The 19,006-nt window shown below is 52.4% G+C and overlaps 1 protein-coding gene across 3 annotated transcripts in view; it reads right to left on the bottom strand.

Moving 5' to 3' along the window:
- The window catches only part of TMCC2 (transmembrane and coiled-coil domain family 2), a 34,779-nt gene extending 18,409 nt beyond the window's left edge, over positions 1-16,370 (bottom strand). The window contains exons 1-2 of one of the 3 annotated variants that reach the window (XM_040985519.1): positions 15,688-16,370; positions 3,586-4,113 (exon numbers count right to left, since the gene is read on the bottom strand). In XM_040985519.1, the coding sequence (XP_040841453.1) occupies positions 3,586-4,113; positions 15,688-15,894 (735 nt within the window). In that variant the 5' untranslated portion in view covers positions 15,895-16,370. Of the gene's footprint in view, positions 1-2,001; positions 2,070-3,585; positions 4,114-14,659; positions 15,016-15,687 lie in introns of those variants that run through there. The other 2 variants (XM_040985520.1, XM_040985522.1) reach the window with 2 other exon arrangements.
- Between the last annotated feature and the right edge of the window lie 2,636 nt (positions 16,371-19,006).

Raw genomic sequence — 19,006 nt, 5'->3', positions numbered from 1 at the left:
AAAATAGATGCTAGGAATCGCCAGGGAGCCAGCAGCAAGGCTGTGGGTTGTGTTTACGAGAGAGAAAAGAATGTCTCCTATTGATGCCGGGCCCAGGGTGAGGCCAGCCGGCCTTTCACACAAACCAGTGGCCCCTGGGACCAGCAGAGTCAGCTGACAGGCGAGTTCTACCCATGGGACATGGACAACACACCTACAGTTCTTTAGGACTCCCTCTCCTAGGCCACACCCATCCCTAGAATGCAGGTGGTCCCACGCCTGCTAGTGATTTCAGGCCTGAGTCTTGGGGCCAGGCTAGAAGCACGGGATCTGGTCCCCCTTCTGCTAAGACCCAGCTGGGTGCCCTTTTGGTTCCTCCGGGACCTCAGTCTATTCATCTGTAAAATGGATGAACAACTTCCCAGGTTTGATTTTAAATGTGAATCAGGCATTGTGTGGAGTAAAGCTGAAAAGTTTGGAAAACAACAACAACACAGTCCTGGGAATGGTCACTTGCCCCATTATCACTCGGACCCAGGGAGTCATCCCCCAGCCAGGTCTGAAACCACAGGCAACAAGCAGGGACTCCTTCCTATACTCAGGACATCTCGGGAACAGTGTGTAGTCCTGACATGAGCCACTTGAGGAACCCCCAAGAGAGACAACCTAGCAGTCAAGCCATCCATGATCACCCTAGACCCCTGCAGGCTTAGTCAACAAATCCTGGAAGCCTATCCACTGCCCACCCCACTCTTTCCACCTGCTCTAGGGAGCCGAGATCTTCCTGGGAACCCAAGGTCACTGGAGGTGGCAAAGGTCACATGTCCCCTGCTAGGAAAGCAGCTGCAAAAGCAGAGACCCCTGCTTGCTGGAGTTTTCATAATTTGATTTCTAGAAGGCATTAGCTGACTCACCCTGGAGAAGCGGGCCTGGTCGCCAGTGCACGTAGCACAGTGCCTGCTCATCAAGGGCTCCATAACCTGGCTCCTGCCAAGACCCTTCCGGCACCAGCTTCACAAATCCACGCTTCCCTGCAAGCTGGCACATCCGGATCCTGTTCTCAGGACAGGTGCTCCTGGGCGACAGCCAGTGCCATGGTTCTAAATACCCTCTGCATACTGACAACTCCCTGATGGACACCTCGGCTTGGATCTCTCCCCTGGACGCTGGACTCGCCACTCTGACTGCTGACTTGGCATGCCGTGTGGACGCTTCCTTCCCACTCCAGCACAGCTCTGATTTCTACCACTCCACAGTCCTTGCCAAACATCTGCTCCATTTGCTGTCTTCCCTGCCTTTCCATTCATGGCCACCTGTCCTTCCCACGGCCAGGCCTGTGAGCCACCCTTGACGTCTCACTTCCTGCCATACCTGCAGAAACCTGTGTGGCTTGATCACTGGAATACAATCAGCCCTTACACCAGCACCCTTGGCCCCACCATGCTACCCTGGCCCCACCATGCCACCTTGGCATACTCCTCATTCCACTTCCTAACCAGCCTCCCTGGCTCACTGTCTACTCCCCACCCAGCCACCACACACCTTTGGAAAAGGAGTTGCTCATCTTGGGATCAGAAGTGCTTTCCCCAGCCCCCTGGGCTCTAAGGGCTCTGCAGCCAACTCCACCCTTCATGCCCAGCCCACCTGCCCGATTCTCTCACACTCTCCACCTTGTTCACGCTGTTCCGGTCACATAGTCTTTCTCATCTGTTCCTTGCAGATCCTAAGCAACATCTAACTTCCTTAAATGTTCTACCCTTGAGGACCCTTGCCACTTGTAGGTCCAGTTACCCGAAATGTGCTTCCCCAGCTACCCATATGGTTCATTGCCTTAGACAACCTCAGAGGCCTTTCTGACCAACCTGCCTCCATAGCATGTCTGTCCTCTACTCTCTGTCCCTTACCCTGCTGTTACCTTGTTTCTCAGTACTCAGCACCATTCATTGTAGGATGGAGTGATTTACTCAGTGCCGTTTCCTCCCACTGTGATGCAAGCCTCATGAGCACAGGGTCGTGGCACACCTTTACTGTGGTCTCCCCAGGGCACAGGAGAGAGCCTGGCATACAGGAACTGCTCAGCGACTGTTTGCTGAGTGAATGAGAAGCAGGGAGCTGCATGGCAACAACACCCCCTGTGCTGAAGAAGGGAAAGGGACAACTGGTGGCTTGATGGCTGGTAGGCAGTCACAGCTAGTCCTTTTTTTCGTAGACATCCAGAACAGAGGCTGTCTGTGGACTACGGCTGTCACAGCCACTGGGTACCAGCAAGGACAACACGGCAGGGTGCAAAAAGCACCAGGCATGGTGCCAACAACCCCATGATCTAGTCCCAGTTCTGTCACTGAAGATCTACGTGGCTGCAGGCAGGTCACAGCCTCCTCTCTTCAATTCTTTCCTAGCCCAAAAACTGGCATATCACCTCCTTGTTTGCCAGCCTCATTGGACTGTTCCAATGATTTGAGGGAGACACATCTGCAGAAGTAACCCCTCCTAAACTGGCAAAACGCAGAGCCACAGCTGGTCTATGGTGCGGTGCCTGGCATCCAGCATGCACACACTGTTGCCTGAACAAAAGTAATTCCAAATGGCAAGACATGCAAGAACTCGAGCAGTAGTCTGTGGTGATGGGCAGATGGTTCTGGGCAGGTGCATGGGCTCTAGCTAACCTACGCTGAAGACGACATCATTTAAGAACCTGAGGGCTAGAATCCCACCAGGCCTCACTAGGAAAATCTGAGTGGCCCATGAGGCCAGCTCACACACTTCTGCACGCACTTCACATTCCCCTTCCCCACCCTCCCAGGCCTAACTGCACTTCATGATTCAGTCCAACGGCTTCCTCTGACAATTTCCCACTGTTTCTCTTCTCCACTCACTGCCTACTCTCCCTGAAAGCCCCCAAAGCATCTATCACAGCCTTATCCTCCTCCTGTCCACTCACCCAGGTGTCTCCCCCTCTCCGCAGCGAGTGCTACAAGGACAGCCACCCCAACTGGGCCATTCCTCCAGCACATAAGAAGCACCCAACACACATTCGTTACATAAACAAGCAAATGGATGCATAGGTCCGCAAAGTGTCAGACCAGCTCTTCTCCTTTCTAAGCAAGCCCTTGTAGTGGACGCTTTCCTTCTCTTCTTTGCTGAGCAGTGTAATAAAAATGACACTATGCCAGGCTCCATCCCAGGTGCTTCCCATATGTGAGTTCAATTCGCCCTATATCTCTGCTGATAGGATTCCCATTTTTCATTTGGCAAGACTGAGGCTCCCAGAGGTTAAGTGGCTAATCTAGCTACTAGGCGGCAGAATCAAGGTTGGCGCTAGTCTGTACTCTTTACTACCACACATAACTGCCGCCTAAGAGCATGTTTAAGGAAAACAAACCTCAATTAATATCAGCCTGAGAAAAATGTCATTTGAAAACACACACCCCCACACAAACAAAAATAAACGTTTTGGAGGATCATCTCTTTGGCTTGGGCTTAGTCATCCTTCACCCAGGGCAGATGACTTTGCAAGCAGCAGGTGTTGGCACACCCGAGGTGACACCCCAGCCAATTCCCCAGCCTTGGCCTTGGGGTTGTCCCACCTCACCAGGCCCACCTCACCTTGTCCCCGATGCCCTCCGCCTCCTCAGCCAGGAGGTACACGTTGCCGCCGTCAGCCAGCAGCAGGGCAGTGTCGGTGGTGGAGGAGGAGCGGGGGCGGCACTGGTGCTGGTGCAGGATGGCGGCCAGGCTGCTGTCCTGGGGGCCCTTGCGCAGCAGGTGGGGGCTGCCACGCTGGGGCTCCAGGGAGCTGCTCTTGGTGCGTCGGCTGCTGCCCCCACTACTACCGCCCCCACTGCTGCTGTGCAGGCTGGCGCCACGCTTGATAGAAGGCCGGGAGCGGATCTGCTGCAGCACGCGGTTGAAGGCGGTGGGCCGTGCAGGCAAGTCGTGCAGGGACATGGCATAGGAGACACGGTGCATCTCTGGGGAGCACTCCTTCTCGTCCGGGGAGTCATGGTCAGACATGCCCTGCTGCTGAGAATCCTGAGACGCTTGCTGCTCCCTCTCCCGGGACCGCCTGCGGCTGTGGAACAGGTGCTTCAGGCCGTGGCCAAACATGGAGCCTTCAGAGAGCTGCTGGATTTTCTTAAGAGAGAGAGAGGGAAAACCCAGTAAATGGGAAGCTCCTGGAACGACTGTCTGCTTAAGAAGACCGCACAAAACTGTGGCAAGCCACCCAGCCCCCGCAGCAGGATCATGGTTTGTGTGGTCTGGACTCAGCGGTATGCAAGGGCAGTGCTTGGCCTCTTCTGGATCAATCTCGCCAGTCCCTCACTCCTGTCGTCAGACCCTCCTACAAACTGCACTGGCAAGGTGAGGTGGGGCAGGTTATGGTGTTGTAGCAGAAGCAACTAATTCCCTACCCAGTAGCTACTTCCCTTTCTTTCTCATTGATCAAACAATGCCCCACTAAAAACTCCAGCTTCATCAGACTCCCTTACAGCTAGGAGGAACCACATGATACAACTGCAACCAATGAAAAGTGAGGGGTGCATCTCTGGGAACACAAGGCACACGGGTCTTCTTCCTTCCTTCCATCTGGAATGGCAAGGTAATGTCTGGAGATGCAGTCACCATTCTACAGCCACAGGTGATATGGCTGATGATGATGACAATGGTGATGAAGATGGACAGATGGTAGAGGTGTCGCAAGGGATAGACTTGGGAACCTGATAGCCTGTAGGGCCACCAAGCCAGTACCCATGCTGGGATCCCTGGGATCTGAAATCTATATCTCTATCTTTGTCTTAAGACTCTAGTGCAATCATGTATTATCTGCAGCCAATTTTATTCCAGGATATAGCTGGCAATGAAATAAAGCCTGATTTGTAATGAGTGACTTCTGAGCACACATATCCAGGATTAGCTGGCTACAGAAATCTTTGTCCTCTTACTGCAGCAAAGCAAGGGGTCCCGTAGCCCAGAGCAGCCCTGGCTTCAGCCTTTCCTCCCAGCCTGCCACCTCAGCTGGGAGTGGTCAAAGAGGCAGCTAGCTGGCTCCCAGTGCAAGGCATCTGGGGCTATCCTTGTAGACTGCTGCTCATCAGGGCTCGGCTCATTCTGCCAGGCTGAGCCCTCTGCAGGGACTTGGGAGCTGCTGGGAGCAGGTGTGTTGGGGATATCCCACATTCTAACTCAAGCCCCACCCGGCAGCTCTACTCCATGGACATAGGGCAGCTTCAACCACTGTAAAATCCATTCCAAAACCCCTCCACTGGGTTCTGCTTTACTTCTCCTAAAAGCAAATTTACAAAACGGAAAACTGAGTCATACAGAAAACAAGAAGGAACCATCCTACCTCTTCCGAATGAGTAGACCCCACCCTGGCGTGACCTTTCAGCTGAGCACCAAGGAAGGGTTCATGTAAACAGCTGCACTCATACCTGGGTGTAAATAACCAGCCCTGCATGCACTGGTGAGAAAATTGGGAACTATAATCTTTCACCCTATTTGAGTCTCCCCACAGATCTCAGCGTAGGTGAGGTCTGACATCACCCATTTCACAGGCAGGCAAGTTACGTTATCACAAGTCACCACGTACTTCCAAGGTTCTCTCTCTTTCTCTTCTCTTTCTCATTATCTCATTCAGTTCTCCTCAATACTAGCAAGAGTGACAAGTGCAACAGCTCTGTTTACCAATGAGGAAATTAAAGACTCCACTATCCTTCTCAAGAGCTGAACCTTGGGTATTACTGGAGAGGTTTGGTCACACAGTGCCAGGTTGCCCCATAGCCCCTGCTCTCCTCTCAGTGCCTGCTGGAGGCATGGCCTTCAGGTGCCCCAGGCAGAGTGGGCAGGGGAGTTCTCTCCAGATTAGGGACAAACCTGGCACCTCCCCCTTCCTCAGGCCCAGGCAGATCCCAGACCGCTCCAGGCTTCCCGGATGGGGCCAGCTGGCTTGGCACTTGCCCAGCTGCTTCTGCCAAATGATCACATTACATGGTGCGAGTTGTCTTGGGAGCATTCCATTCCAGGTCTCTGCCTCCTCTCCCCCTGCCTCGTGAGCCGGCTGCTCTGACCCCAAGGCCTCTCCAGGACTGGCTCAGGGAAAAAAGGTTGCCTGCGGAAGGCTTCCCCAGAAGTTTCAAACTTCTGACCCAGTATTAGGGGCCAGTGACACAACAGCACTTGGTGAGGTCTTAGCAATGTCTGCCAACATTCCAACCTGCTGCTGACCTAACCTCAGGCCATAGCCTCACTGAGTCCACTGAGCATGAAGAAACCGAGGCACAGCATGGCTGAGTGGCTCATTCCAGCCACAGATGAGAGAGAAAGAGCTCTTCCATCAGTTGTTCCCTTCTCAAATGGCCACATGGCCTGGGTTGGGCCAGGCTAAAGGCAGGAGTTAGTGCCTGCTCTTGGGTTTTCCAGATGAGGTCCAGGGCCCAAGCACTTGAACCATATCTCACTGTTTCCCAGGAACATCAGCAGGGAGCTGGATTGGAAGTAGAGCAACCAGGACTCTACCAAGCTCCCATATGAGATTACGGCAGCACAGGTGGAGGTTTAGCCTGCTATGTTACAACATCAGCCCATACTTTAATTTTTTAAAATAGACAACTACTATATTATTCCTCAAAGGCCACAGCAGATAGGACTGGGCCAGATCGATGCCAAGAGCCAAGAACTCCATCCAGGTCTCCCATGTGGGTGACAGGGATTCAGGTACTTATACCATCACCTGCTGTTTACCAGGGTGGGTATTAGCAGAGATCCAGGGAAGCTAGGGGGGAAGGTAGATAGTGCAACTTACCTAGCAGGGAAGCTAGGTAGCCAGGACCTGAAGGGGTGCTCCAATACACGATGCAGGTCTCATGTGTCATCTTCAGCCACTGCATGCAACACCAGCCGCTCAAGCAGCATCTTAGCTGCTATGCCAAACGCTCACCCCCACTACTTCTATTCTAATTTATTAGCCCATGCACTGATCCTGAGAGTAGAGTAGATATGGCATTTGTATGTGTTCCAGAAGAGTTATCTCAGACAGGATTCAAACAAAATTAAGACATGTGAGTCAGGAGAGTTAAAGTCCCCTGAACCATAGTCTTGCATCTGCCTGCACTGCATGATAGGACCAGGCAAGATCAAAAGCAAGAAGTCACTTCCTAGTTCCCCAGCTGATCTGCAGGTGAAAACAAGTCAGGGGTCGTGGTGAGGGGACCTCAGGACATTGTCACAGCAGCACTGAGGAATCTGTTCTTGTTGCCAGTAGGCACGAGAGGAAAGAACAAAAACCAAGCCCAGCAGCAACATGTGGTGAGAAGGAAGCTGCTCCAGATGGAGGGGTTTCTCTTCATGTGCAAGGTGCAAGGGAGACAGGAATAGCAGCGTGGAGCCTGGGCTGGGCTGAGCTGCCCGTGGGCGTCATAGGAGAGAGGTTCAAGGAGTTTTGACATAATAATGTAAGTACTTAAAAAAAAAAAACCCTTGGCACATACACACCACCAGCTACAAGTTTCAGGAGAGAGGAAAACCATGGTGACTGCCTGAGGCAACTTCGCCCCCCATGCAGCCGAAGGCACCACCTGCTCTGACTAACGTTCCAGCTACTAAATGTCATGGGCGTCCCCATGTCAACAACTTCTGCTGGTCCCTAGCTGCCAGAAACCATTCTGGTGGCTGAATGACACCGTGAGCTGAAATGCTGTTGAGTTTGAGGTGGGACAGAGGCTGAACTCACAACCTTGGGAAAGAGAGTGAGGGGTGGCGTCCTCAGAATGGGCCAGCACATAGCCAGCCAGAGCAGGCAGGGAGTGGGGCAGTGTCCAGGGGAGGTGTTGACACCTGGGGCAGTGGTCATACAAACACGGGTGCAGGCTTCTCCTCGGCACCCATCCTCAAGGTGGGGGTTGGTTCTCCACAATGGCCTCGTCCTTTCAGGAAAACGGGTAGATGAGATGATTTCCGGAAGATCCTTCCCCAGAAGCCTGTGGTTTCCCAACAGTTTGGCCTCTTCCGTTTTTCGCCCTGGGTGTGGGTCCCCTAAAGGGGAAGTCTGCGCCAAGATCCACCAACACAGCTGCATGAGCCAAGGATGAAGCGCCCCTGGGACACTGCATCTTTGGCATCAACTGGTTCCCAAACAATCAAAAGTGGTTTCTAATTCCTCAGCATCTTCAAAAGCCACACTAACCTCCAGCCAATTATCCTGCCTAGCAGCTGGCAGCATGCCTGCCCTTCCTCCCACCTGGGTCTGAGATGCTCTCCAGCTCCCTCCACTGCCCCTCCCCAACCCTGCAGGTGTAGCTAGCTGCCAGGGTTCAGTGGGGGTTCCTGGGTCACCCTGAGCCTTTGCAAGCCTAGGTCGCCAACGTTCCCTCTATTTATAGGGTCTCTATGGAAACAGGGCCAGCATCAGAGAGCTAATCACTACAAAAACCCACAGAGTTCCACTCGCAGGCTGCAAAGTGGATCTTGGAACCACTTGCCCCTGAGAAGCTTTCACGGGGAAGCAGGGCTGAAGCAGGATCAGGAGAGGAGCCAGGACTCCCACCTCGGTGACGGTGATCACAACGGTGGCAAAGAGGGGGCCCTGCTTGTGTTAGGCCTGGGTGGGCTTACTGATGGAAACAACAGGGCAAAAAAAAGAGACTCCTTTTCGCTGAGAGACTCCTGGAGCCATTTTATTTTTCTTTCCCAACAACAGAGCTTAGGTTAAGCCATCACTTGTAATGCCAGAGTCCCACAGGTGTGATGGTTTGAGTCCCAGCTGCTCCACTTGAAATGCAGTTCCCTGTTAACGCACCTGGGAAAGCAGCAGAGAATGGCCCCTGCCACCTATGCAGGAGGCTTGGGGGAAGTTCCTGGCTCCTGGCTTCAGCCTGGTCCAATCCCAACCATTGCAGCTATTTGGGGAGTCAAACCAGTAGACAGAAGATCTCTATCTCTCCTTCTTGTCCTCTGTCAGTTTGCCTATAAAAATAAATTAATCTTATCAAATTTATAATAGAATTTGCCTCGGGGCAAATGATGTCCCCAGTCCCAATCTCATTTTACTTCCTCTTTCTTTACTGCTGAGCAAATACTGCTCAGAGCAATGTAAGCTGGGAAAGGTCACCTTATCCACGGAATCTTCTCCTCGGCAGAATGGATTCAGGGTACACAGCAGAGGTTTTCATAAAAGCCACTGCCCTCTCTCTCTGCCTCTTCCTGCCCTCCCTGGCCTTCCCAACTTCCTGTTCCAAAGGCCCTTTCTGATCCCCATCGTCTGCTCTGAACTCCACGGTGTTCATTATCCGCACCATTCATTTTGTAATGAGCCATGTATTGCCCACGGCACGGTTGCCAGCACTCCTCCAACAGTTACCCCACTTCCACCTCCTGGCGGGGGCAGACTCCTCATGAAAATGAAGGGCAGAAGTCCTTCTCATCCTCCATGCCCCTAACATCACCCAGCAGAGACTGAAATGCCAACATGGAAATGACTATTTCATTATTTGATCCTAGTCTATAAAAATGTTCTTTGATGTGATCTAAACCTCGTTCAACTACTTTTCCCAAAGATTTTCAATGCTCAGTCCAGCAGCTTTTCCCTGTATCTAACTCAGATCCCTCCTGCTGCAGTTTAAAATCTCGTCTTAGTCTTTTTTTTTTTTTTAAAAATGATTTATTCACTTTATTTGGAAGGCAGAAAGAGAGAGAGATCTTCCAATCACTGGTTCAGTCCCTAAAGGGCCACAGCAGCCAGGGTTTGGCCAGGTTGAAGTCAGGAACTCTATTCAGGTCTTTCATATGGGTGGTGGCAGTTACCCAAGCACCTGAGCCATCCTTTGCTGCCTCCTAGACATACTGGCAGGGAGTTGGGGTGTTCGAAAGCAGAGGAGCTGGGACTCAAAATGGGATGCGAGCATAAGCCGTCCCACCTTCTGCACCCCACTCCAGCCCTCAGTCTTATCATCGTATAACTGCCAGGAGCAAGCCACCTTGGAAGCAGATGAACATAGCCCACGGGCCAGAATGTGCTTGTTGTCTTCACAAATGGTTGCGGGAAGGCTTGGGCAGTGGGCTGACCAGCTTTGTGTTCTGGGCTCATTACTGGGCAGTTAAAATGTGACTGGACTAAGGAAACCTTGGGTCATTTGCTAAGAAAAGCCAAATACTATTTTTCTAACACAACATACCTGATGTCTTTAACATCTCCGTTCTAACTTCTATGGACTTAAGGGTTCAGCTGACAAGAGTAGATCCTGTCCAGCCATGGCCTCATTTCTTATATGCACCATCCAAGTCTACTGGGACTTCAGCAGATGCCCTTTCTTGGAGGAAACCTGAAAACAAACAGGAGCTTCGAGCTGGCCTCCAGGCCCCCACTGTGAGCCTGTGTGAGCCTCGTCCCCTGGCACTCATACTTTTCAAACCCTTCACCTCCAAATTCAGATCCTCACAGATGTTCCAACTCCCTGTTGGGGAAATGCTTCTGGTTCTTGGCTTTGGCAGTTCAGACACTATTCTATGCACAAAAAAGGCACATTGCGTAAATGTTGAGCCTGCGAGACAGTTCCCAAAGAACAACCAGTTCCCGGCTGGAAAGGGATCTAGAACCCAACAGAGGAAGGAGAACAGAGAACTTCATTCAACACCTGCTTCCCCATCGGTCAAGGACTCTTCAGGAACCCCCACACAGGGCTGCTTTGGATATGCAGCAGGGCTTGTAGGGGTGCAGGTGAGGTAACCCAGGCACTGGGCCTCTTCCTAATGACAGGGATCAGGGACCTGCCACTTATGCTTTGCCCTTTCTTTAATACTTTGTTCTAAATTCCCCTCTCCCCAAATGCCTTTGTTGATTCGCCCTGCATGTCTCTGATTCCAGGGCGAGATGCCTAAGTGTCCTTAAACACACATATCCAATGGCTTTCTTACAAGCGTTTTATGTTGACCAATCTGGGAGGTTGCCTGAAGGCAAAAACAGTGCCTACTCCAAAGTAACTAATCTCTCATCTCCTTGTCTTAAGGTCCACCCTGATTCTGCCTCGCCCGATGAAGTCCACCCCAGAGTCCAGCTCCTATCTGAGATGGGATGACTCTATGAGCCTCGGTTTATTCCTTATAAAATAGACCAGGAGCACAGGATGCAGCAGGGCCCAGCTAGCCAATGGTGGCTCCAGGGCCCCGGGCTCACACACCACACCCTTAGACCATCCACACTCCAGTGAGGACATCTGTTTTCTCCTACTTAAAAACAAAAACACAGGGTCCCAGATATTTTATCAAAACCCTGTACAACAAGAGACATTTGATCTATTGGCTAAGATAACATCTAAGATATCCATGCCCCACATGGGTGCCTAGGGTTCATACCTTCCTCCCAGCTTCTTGCTCTCGTGGACCTGGTGATGGCTCAAATAATTGGGTTCCTGTCATTCCCATGGGAGATCTGGGTTGCGTTCTCAGTTCCCAACATCTGCCATGCCCAGTCATTGTGGGTATTCAGGGGGAGTGAACCAGTGATGGGAACTGTCTACTTCTCAAAATACATACACACACACATTCGGACCCCCTCACCTCACCCCAGCCCCAAGCCTTAAATAAAATCAACAAAAGGCTTCTTGACTTGGGGAACCGGTAGAAGAGATTTTAAGCTGTATGTGTATATCTCAGGCCCTTTGACACACGTGTCACATCCACCAATGGTGTCTGTCTGGAATCTGTTGACCATGTGAGCCCTTTTCCAGTAGGCTCCCTACAGGAGAATGGAAGGAACACAGGCTGTTTGTGGGGGGCTGAGGCACCTGCAACTACCAGGCAAGGATGTGTTCAGGCAAGGAGAAGCTTAGGCTTCAGTTGTGACCTTCCCTCAGGTCCTTGACTTCTACTTTTCCTGATGCTCACTCTCAGCATGCAGGAAGACCAGTGGACGGTGTGGGCAAAAAAACATGAGATGGAATCCAAGGGAGTCTTGACTTAGAAATTTTTAGAGAGATTGATTTTTTAAAATTATTTTCACTGGAAAGGGTAGATTTATAGAGCAAAGGAGAGACAGAGAGAAAGATCTTCCACCTGCTAGTTCACTTCCAAAGTGGTCACAATGGCTGGAGCTGAGCCAATCTGAAGTCAGGATATTCTTCCAGGTCCCCCACATGGGTGCTGGGTCCCAAGGCTTTGAGCTATCCTCTACTGCTTTCCCAAGGCCACAAGCAGGTGGCAGAATGGGAAGTAGAGCAGCCAGGACATGAACCAGTGCCCATATGGGACCCTGGCATGTTCAAGGCAAGGATTTAGCCACTGAGCTATCACACAGGGCCCAGAGGGGCCAATATTTGGCACAGTGGCTAAGATGTCACTTGGAATGTGTGCATCCCCTGGTAGAGTACCTGTGTTTAAGGTCAAGCTCTGCTTCCATCTCTAGCAGGATGCTAATCATGTGCACCCTGGGAGGCAGCAGGTGATGGCTCCAGCGGCTGGTCCCTGTCGCTCTCATGGGAGACCCAACTGACTCTTCAGCTCCCAGCTTTGATCCGACCTGGATACTGAGCACATTTGGGAATTTGAGAAGTAAACCAATGGAATGAGGTTCATTCTCTCTCTCTCTCTCTCTCTCTTTCTCTGAATCAGCAAATGGAGATTGATCTCTTTCATACAAATAAGATAAATTATGTGCTTAGGAACAGGAAGGGAATAACGAAATTTAAAGCTTCTTCAAGGAAAGAAAAAATGGCTCAGACATCCCTGGGGAAAGTATTTCCGGAGACTTTTGGAAGAAAAAAGAGAAGCAGTAGAGAAGGAGAAGCAGTAGAGCAGGGGTGAAGCAGAGGTGAAGCAGGTGGGAAGGGAGTCCAGGGGAAGGCTCTGGCTAACATCTCCAGACCCTTCCTTTCATGAACAGCTCTCTGCGTGCGGGCTGGTGAGACTGGCAACCCCCGCCCCCACACACACATACCCCCACCTTCAGCTTCCACAGTACATTAGGACAGAACCAGCTTCTGTTTCCACTCAGCCCCTTCTCCCAGGCCTCAGGAATATCTGCCACCTGCTGTATTTTTAACAGGAACATGTGCTTCGTGTCTTTGCAGTTGTCCCTTAAGCTCCTCCCTCTCCCATTCTCTGTGGAGCTGAGTTTTCTGGCTGGAGAATTCCATGTACTTCTGATCAACCTGCATTCTTGGTGGTTCAGCTTTTCCTCCCAAGAAGCAGGGGCTCCAACAGCAGCCCAGCATCAGATAGTGCAGAAAATCAAGCCATGAACTCAAGGAATCCAGGCAGCAGGTGGCTGGTGGGTATGACTGAATGCTTGGCCTCCTGCAACAGGAGGGTCTTCAGAGGTCACTTTGAATGTCACACAGGTGTAAGGAGTAAGAAGTCCCCCCAGTGCTGAAGGCCCGGGTGGCCTGAAACCTCCAGCTGTCACTAGTTAACCATCATTCGGCTCTCTTTGGCAAAGGCAGAAATTCCAACCTCTTCCCTGATCAGGTGATTCCCTCCAATGTACTTCTTGCATCGCGCTGCCAGGAGCTGCTGTGAGCAAACAAGAGTGGGACTAAGGAAGCAAAAGTTCCTATCTCCATAGTTCAGAATGAAAACAAAAGCCAGCCACAACTTGGCCACATACAGGTGTGAGGTAGCAGACATTAAGCTTGGCCCTTTTCCAGTGGCTACCTACAAATTCAACAACGGGCCACCTTCTACCCAATTTCAGCACCAGGTAGAATTCTCTGAGTACTGGAAAACTGTACTAGCCTTGGAAAACAAGCCTGGACACATGCTAATATTCCTGGTTCCTTTCCTCAGAAAAGTTCAGAAGAGTCCAGTGATTTGCCTGAACCCACATAGCAAATCAAACTGCCAAGACCTCCCATTCCTGTTTAGGTGGGGAGTCGGCATCCCTTGGTAAACATGTTGTGGTAAACCAAGAGGCATAAACAGCACAGCTCTGCTTGGCTCCTGGTGCCCCCCAGGCTGGCAGCAGCTCTGTTTTTGGCTCTTGCTGCCAGCCAGGGGCCAAGGCGCTGTGCTCCACCTCAGGGATATGTTTTCTTGGGGGTGGATGAGGGAGGTTTCTTTTTCTCACATCTGATCTCAATTCTGGTCCGAGGAAGTTCAGCAGCTGATACCAAGTGCAATATTGTTGCCCTAGCTTCCCCTGACCAGAATGAGGGTGTTATGAAAAACAGAGATGATACAGGAGGAGGGAACACGAACGAGTTTAAGGCAGGTATCTATCTACAAAGACACTGCAACCCCCACACGGTGACCAGTCCACCTCCCCAGGGAAAGGCAGCCGGGCAAAATGAACAGAGCAAGCGGTCTCTGCTGCTGACCCAAGAGGTAGGATAGTTCTCAAGGCTGTTACTTATGTTCTCCAGCTGAGGGTCCCTCTGGTCAAAAGGATTAGGGTTTGTCAGCCAGTCTCCCCCAGAGCGGGCCAGAAAGAGGCTCAACTCTGCACAGACACCTACAGAAGGGGACCCCTGGGGAGGCGGGTGTCAGTTGGGGTAGACACCAAAGACGCCTTGGGTGAACAGAACTCATCTCTGGACACACAACTGCCGCGAAGCTCTGAACTAGGACAGCAGCAGAGCCAGGGGTCTGATCTGAACAACGACCACCAACGTGAAAAAGTGCATGCCAGGGACCCCTGTCCTTCCTCACCCAAGGAAAACAGGTGACACACACAGGTAACAGCACCCACACTCACCTCGCTCTGATTCCTGACTCTGATCCTGGCCGGCCAAACGAGGGATGTCATTGGCTTATTCTAGCGAGCTCCACCGTGGCTGCTGCTATAGGACCCAGGCTTTGTGAAACATCACAGGAGTCCTTATGGCTCCTGAGCCCTGACTCTGTACCCTCTGCTCCGGTGGCAGCAGCATCAATCCCTACGGCACCTAAGTTCCTTCCTGAGGCTGACAGCTGGCTCAGCCCTCTGGCCAGCTGTCTCTGGCAGCCCGAGCCGGCCGTTCCTGCAGCAGTTGCGGCAGAGGTGCATTCTTATCCCGGCTGACAGAGCGACCGGATTCAACTGGCCAACTGTCTCAGCCACCCTAGGCTGGGAAATAAACAGCTCCCGGCAAACAGCTCCTGCGGCTTCAGAGTCGGGCTGCCAGCTCAGCGTGTGTGCAACTTGAACCGAGGCCCCAGAACCAGCCTCAAGCATCCGCCGGGCCACCTGTCAGTTTTCCACCCTGGGGGTGGGCTCAGCAGACAGGCAGAGATCTCCAAGCATTAGCTTAACCTCTGGCTCCACCTAACGGCAGGAAAGACACACACCCCCTTCACAGATGGACAAACTGAGCACCATCTCCGAAGGCGCCGGAAGATCCCAACAGGAGGCTAACCCAGCAAAGGAAATGAAAGGGCCTCTGCTTGGCCTCCTGCGCTGTTACTTCCTCCCGCTGCCATCCTACAGGAGAGAAAGCCATGCCAACTTTTTAGTTAGCATGTCGGATTTCTCCAGCTCTTTGTCTGAGAACAGCACTTCACACACATTATTCACACATACTCGTGTGGGTGAGTCACTAGAACGGCGGCTGAAGAACAGAGAACAAACAGATGGAGACAGGGTTCCTGATGTGCCCCCTCGGGTCTTAGCCCAGCACCCCCTCCTCCTCTCTGCCTTCGCCTCGCTTTCCCCACCACTTCCATCGGGTCAGGGCACTTCTGTATGAGATGGGGAAAGCGGCGGCGCCCGCAGGGCTGGCCAGGGGCTGGCGGGGCTGCGCTCACCTTCAGATCAGGGGGCTTGTTCCGGGAACCCGGCCTGGGCGCCGCTGCAGCGCTCGTGTCCGAACTTGGTGCACCAGCAGGGTTAGCACCCGCGGTCTCCCCAGGCCGGAGGTCCGCACCCGGCAGGTGGCAGGCAGCGTCTTCCAGCCCGGCTCCATCCTCCTCTCCCTGCTGTTGCTGCAGCTCGTCCGACCTGCACCTCTTCATGGTGTGTGTCCTTCCAACGCGCCGTCTTGGGGAAACGGCACCCCTCTGACACTCAGACACGAGGCCTGGGGTACAAAGTACTCACAAGCAGGGGGACCGCAAGATCACAATTTCTTGAATTTAAAAAAAAAATCTGATTTTTAAAGGTGGGTAAGCGATGGGCGATAAAGAAGCCTTCGGTACTGGTTGAAAGAGCTCATTCCAAACTGGGGAGTGAAGGCGGGTCACAGTCGAGGCCGGGCGGCCGGAGACCTTGGGCAGTCATTGGAGAGGGCGGAGGGAGAGAGCCCCAGACCCCCAAACTTTCTGCTTTAGGGCACGGCGGGGCGAAAAGGAGCTGGGTGGCGCGGCGCATCCCTCCCGGCTGGCGGACTGCTGCTCGCTGGGCGAGGCAGGGCTCGGGGCAGCCGGCCGGGCAGGTGCGTGTCCGCCGCCCTCCGTGCCGGCAGCGGCCCCCGGCCCTGCCTCCGGCTCCCGGCCCGCATGGGCCGGCAGCGGAGCCCGCAGCGCCGGGGCCGCTCCCCCAGCCCGCCTTCCCCGCGCCGCACCCGCCGCGCCGCCTGCTGCAAAAGCCGCGGCCGCGGCCCGAGCCCGCGGCGAGCGCGCAACCTACCCCGCCCGGCTGCCTCCGCCCGGGAGCCGAAGGCGAGGCCCGGACGAGTGACAGCTGCAAACGGCCAATGGGGAGGCCAGAGGGCTGAGGGGGCGTCGCGGCGGCGTCTTTAGGGTTGGTTGCGCGGTGCGATCCCCCGGGAGAGGTCTGGAGGGCGTAGCTGCTTGTGCCTTGGCCTTGCGGAGCCGGGTTGCGGGGAGTCGGGGATCGGGGCAGCCTGCCGTGGGCCGCCGTGGTTCCTGGGAACGCTGCCCAGGCCAGGCTGTCTAGAGTTCCCTTCTTATGGTGGGAAGCGGACACCATGGAACGTGGATCACCACTGTTTTAATTTTTTTCCACCCCGACTTATTACCTACAGCTGAAACATCCATCTGCTTGGACCCCTCGCGAGGCCCGTTCAGAGATGTAAATGCTAAAGAGAGAGCATGCTCTGTGCCCTTGCCCCTTCAGAGCTTCCCGGGTTTGAGGACAAATCTCATAGGTCTTTAGTTAGCTTTAAACTCAGATGTGGGAAGCATTTGTTACTCAAGTACGATACCCAGGTGAGAATTCCTTGCTAACTGTGAAGCAGCGTTAATGGCGGGAGAGGGATAGATGTAGAATAGAAAAGCAATGCTCCCATAATAATCTCAGGCAAAACCTACTGACTCATCAGAAGGCAGAATGCAAATGTTGGAGTTACCAACAAATGGACAAGGAGTGGCGGGCATACCATGAGAGCCAGTTGGAGTCCCTGCTGTTGCACTTGGGAAGGTAGAGGAAGATGGCCCAAGCAGTTGACCAGCTGCAACTACCGGGAGACCAAGATAGAGTTCCAGGCCTCTGGCTTCCACTGGGCCCTAGCAGAGTCAACCATTTGGAGTGAGCTAGAGGATGGAAGATCTCTCTCAGTGCATGAAACTCTGCTGTTCAAATGCATAAGTAATTTTTTTTCTTAATAGAGAAAAGTATGCTTCTGGGCCTTTTGGCTAAGATCGAGTGTGTAATGGAGAAAGGTGCTGGCCACCCCGTCCAAGTGAGTGCCTGTAACCTGCCTGGGGGGATGCAATGGACTGAGCACCTTCAGCTCTAGTGGTTTCAGAGTATGGTCCTTGTAGCAGACCATCAGCATTGTGGGGGGGATTGACAGTGGGGAGTGGTGGGTGCTCAGACACTCATCAAGGCCCTGAAGTCTGCTCTGGCACGCCCTGCTGATGGATCCAGTGCCTTGTTAACATTTAAGACTCATTGGTTTAGACATGGTGAAGGGGCTGCTCAGCCCCATTCAGTGATGCTCTCCTAAAGACTTTACAGTTTACCCATCTCCTTCACACCCATCTTGCCATCCTAGTCTTGCTCTGGTCCCACGAGTCTGAGACTTTGCTGATGTTTTTCTGTCTTATTCCCATTCCAGAGGCTCATTTTAATGTGTATCCTAGAAAAAGATTCGAGTTGTTAAGAATTTACTTTCTTAAAGCATCCACTTTCTAAACCAGGCGGCTCCATTTTTAGAAGATAAGAATTTAGGATGGGCTGGGAGCATTGAACCATCCCCCACGCTCACTACACAGTATCTGGCACACTGTGGAAACACTAAACTACAAGCCTTTAGCATTTTCAACTGTAAGGAATGGCAGGATGCCAGTGCAGATCGTGGGCAGGATCAGATAGAGCTGGTGGGGGCAGAGTCCCGTGGTGCACTGTGGAAGGCAGGGAAGTACACTACTCTGTGTCATGCTTGGCATGAGAGGCAGGCTGGGCAGGCCTTGGGCCGCCAACAGTGGCCAGCAAATAGTGAAGACATGTTAAACAGTGTCTGTGACCTGATCCTAAGCTGAAAATTGTTGCAGGGATTCTGTGTGAACCTTCCAGGAAACAGCATTATGGTTTTGAATTGTGTCTCATTTTTGTATTAGTCTGCAATTTGGTCTTGAGGGAGATTAAAAAAATTTTTTTTTCCTTATTTGAAAGGCAGAGGTACAGAGAGGCAAGGAAACACAGGAAGGGAGAGCTCCTCTATCCACTGGTTTATAGGTTCTCAATGGCCGTGGCTGGGCCAGTCTGAAGCCAAAAGCCTAAAATTCCATCTGGGTCTCCCACATGGGTGGCAGGGCCCCAGTTACTTGTGCCAACTTCTGCTGCTTTCCTAGACACATGAGCAGGATAGGAAGAGGAGCAGCTGGGACTCAAACTGTTGGCAAGCTCATATAGCATACTGCTGTCATGGGTACAGGTTTAATCCCCTGTGCCATGATATGTGTGGCATGTGTGAGTTTTGTATTATAGTTTACATGCAACAGGATGGCCAACTTTCCAATGGCTGTCTATGTGTAGTAAGATACAATGCAGTTCAACAAAAAGTCCTGGTGTGTTTAATTAAATCAGTTAATAGTTTATGTTCTGTTTCAGAGATGCAGTATAGCCTAGTGGTTAAGAGTTCAGACTTTGTGGCTTAACTATTAAGGGACAAATTCTGGCTTTGCTCTCTACTAACTGAGTGGAAGCAAAGTTACCCAACCC

The sequence above is a fragment of the Ochotona curzoniae genome, unplaced genomic scaffold (genome assembly GCF_017591425.1).
Source record: "Ochotona curzoniae isolate NIBS_2020 unplaced genomic scaffold, NIBS_Ocur_1.0 contig_430, whole genome shotgun sequence".
Classification (NCBI taxonomy): Eukaryota; Metazoa; Chordata; class Mammalia; order Lagomorpha; family Ochotonidae; genus Ochotona; species Ochotona curzoniae.
The sequence above is the reverse complement of the archived record's forward strand: the minus strand, read 5'-3'. Positions and strand labels throughout refer to the sequence as shown.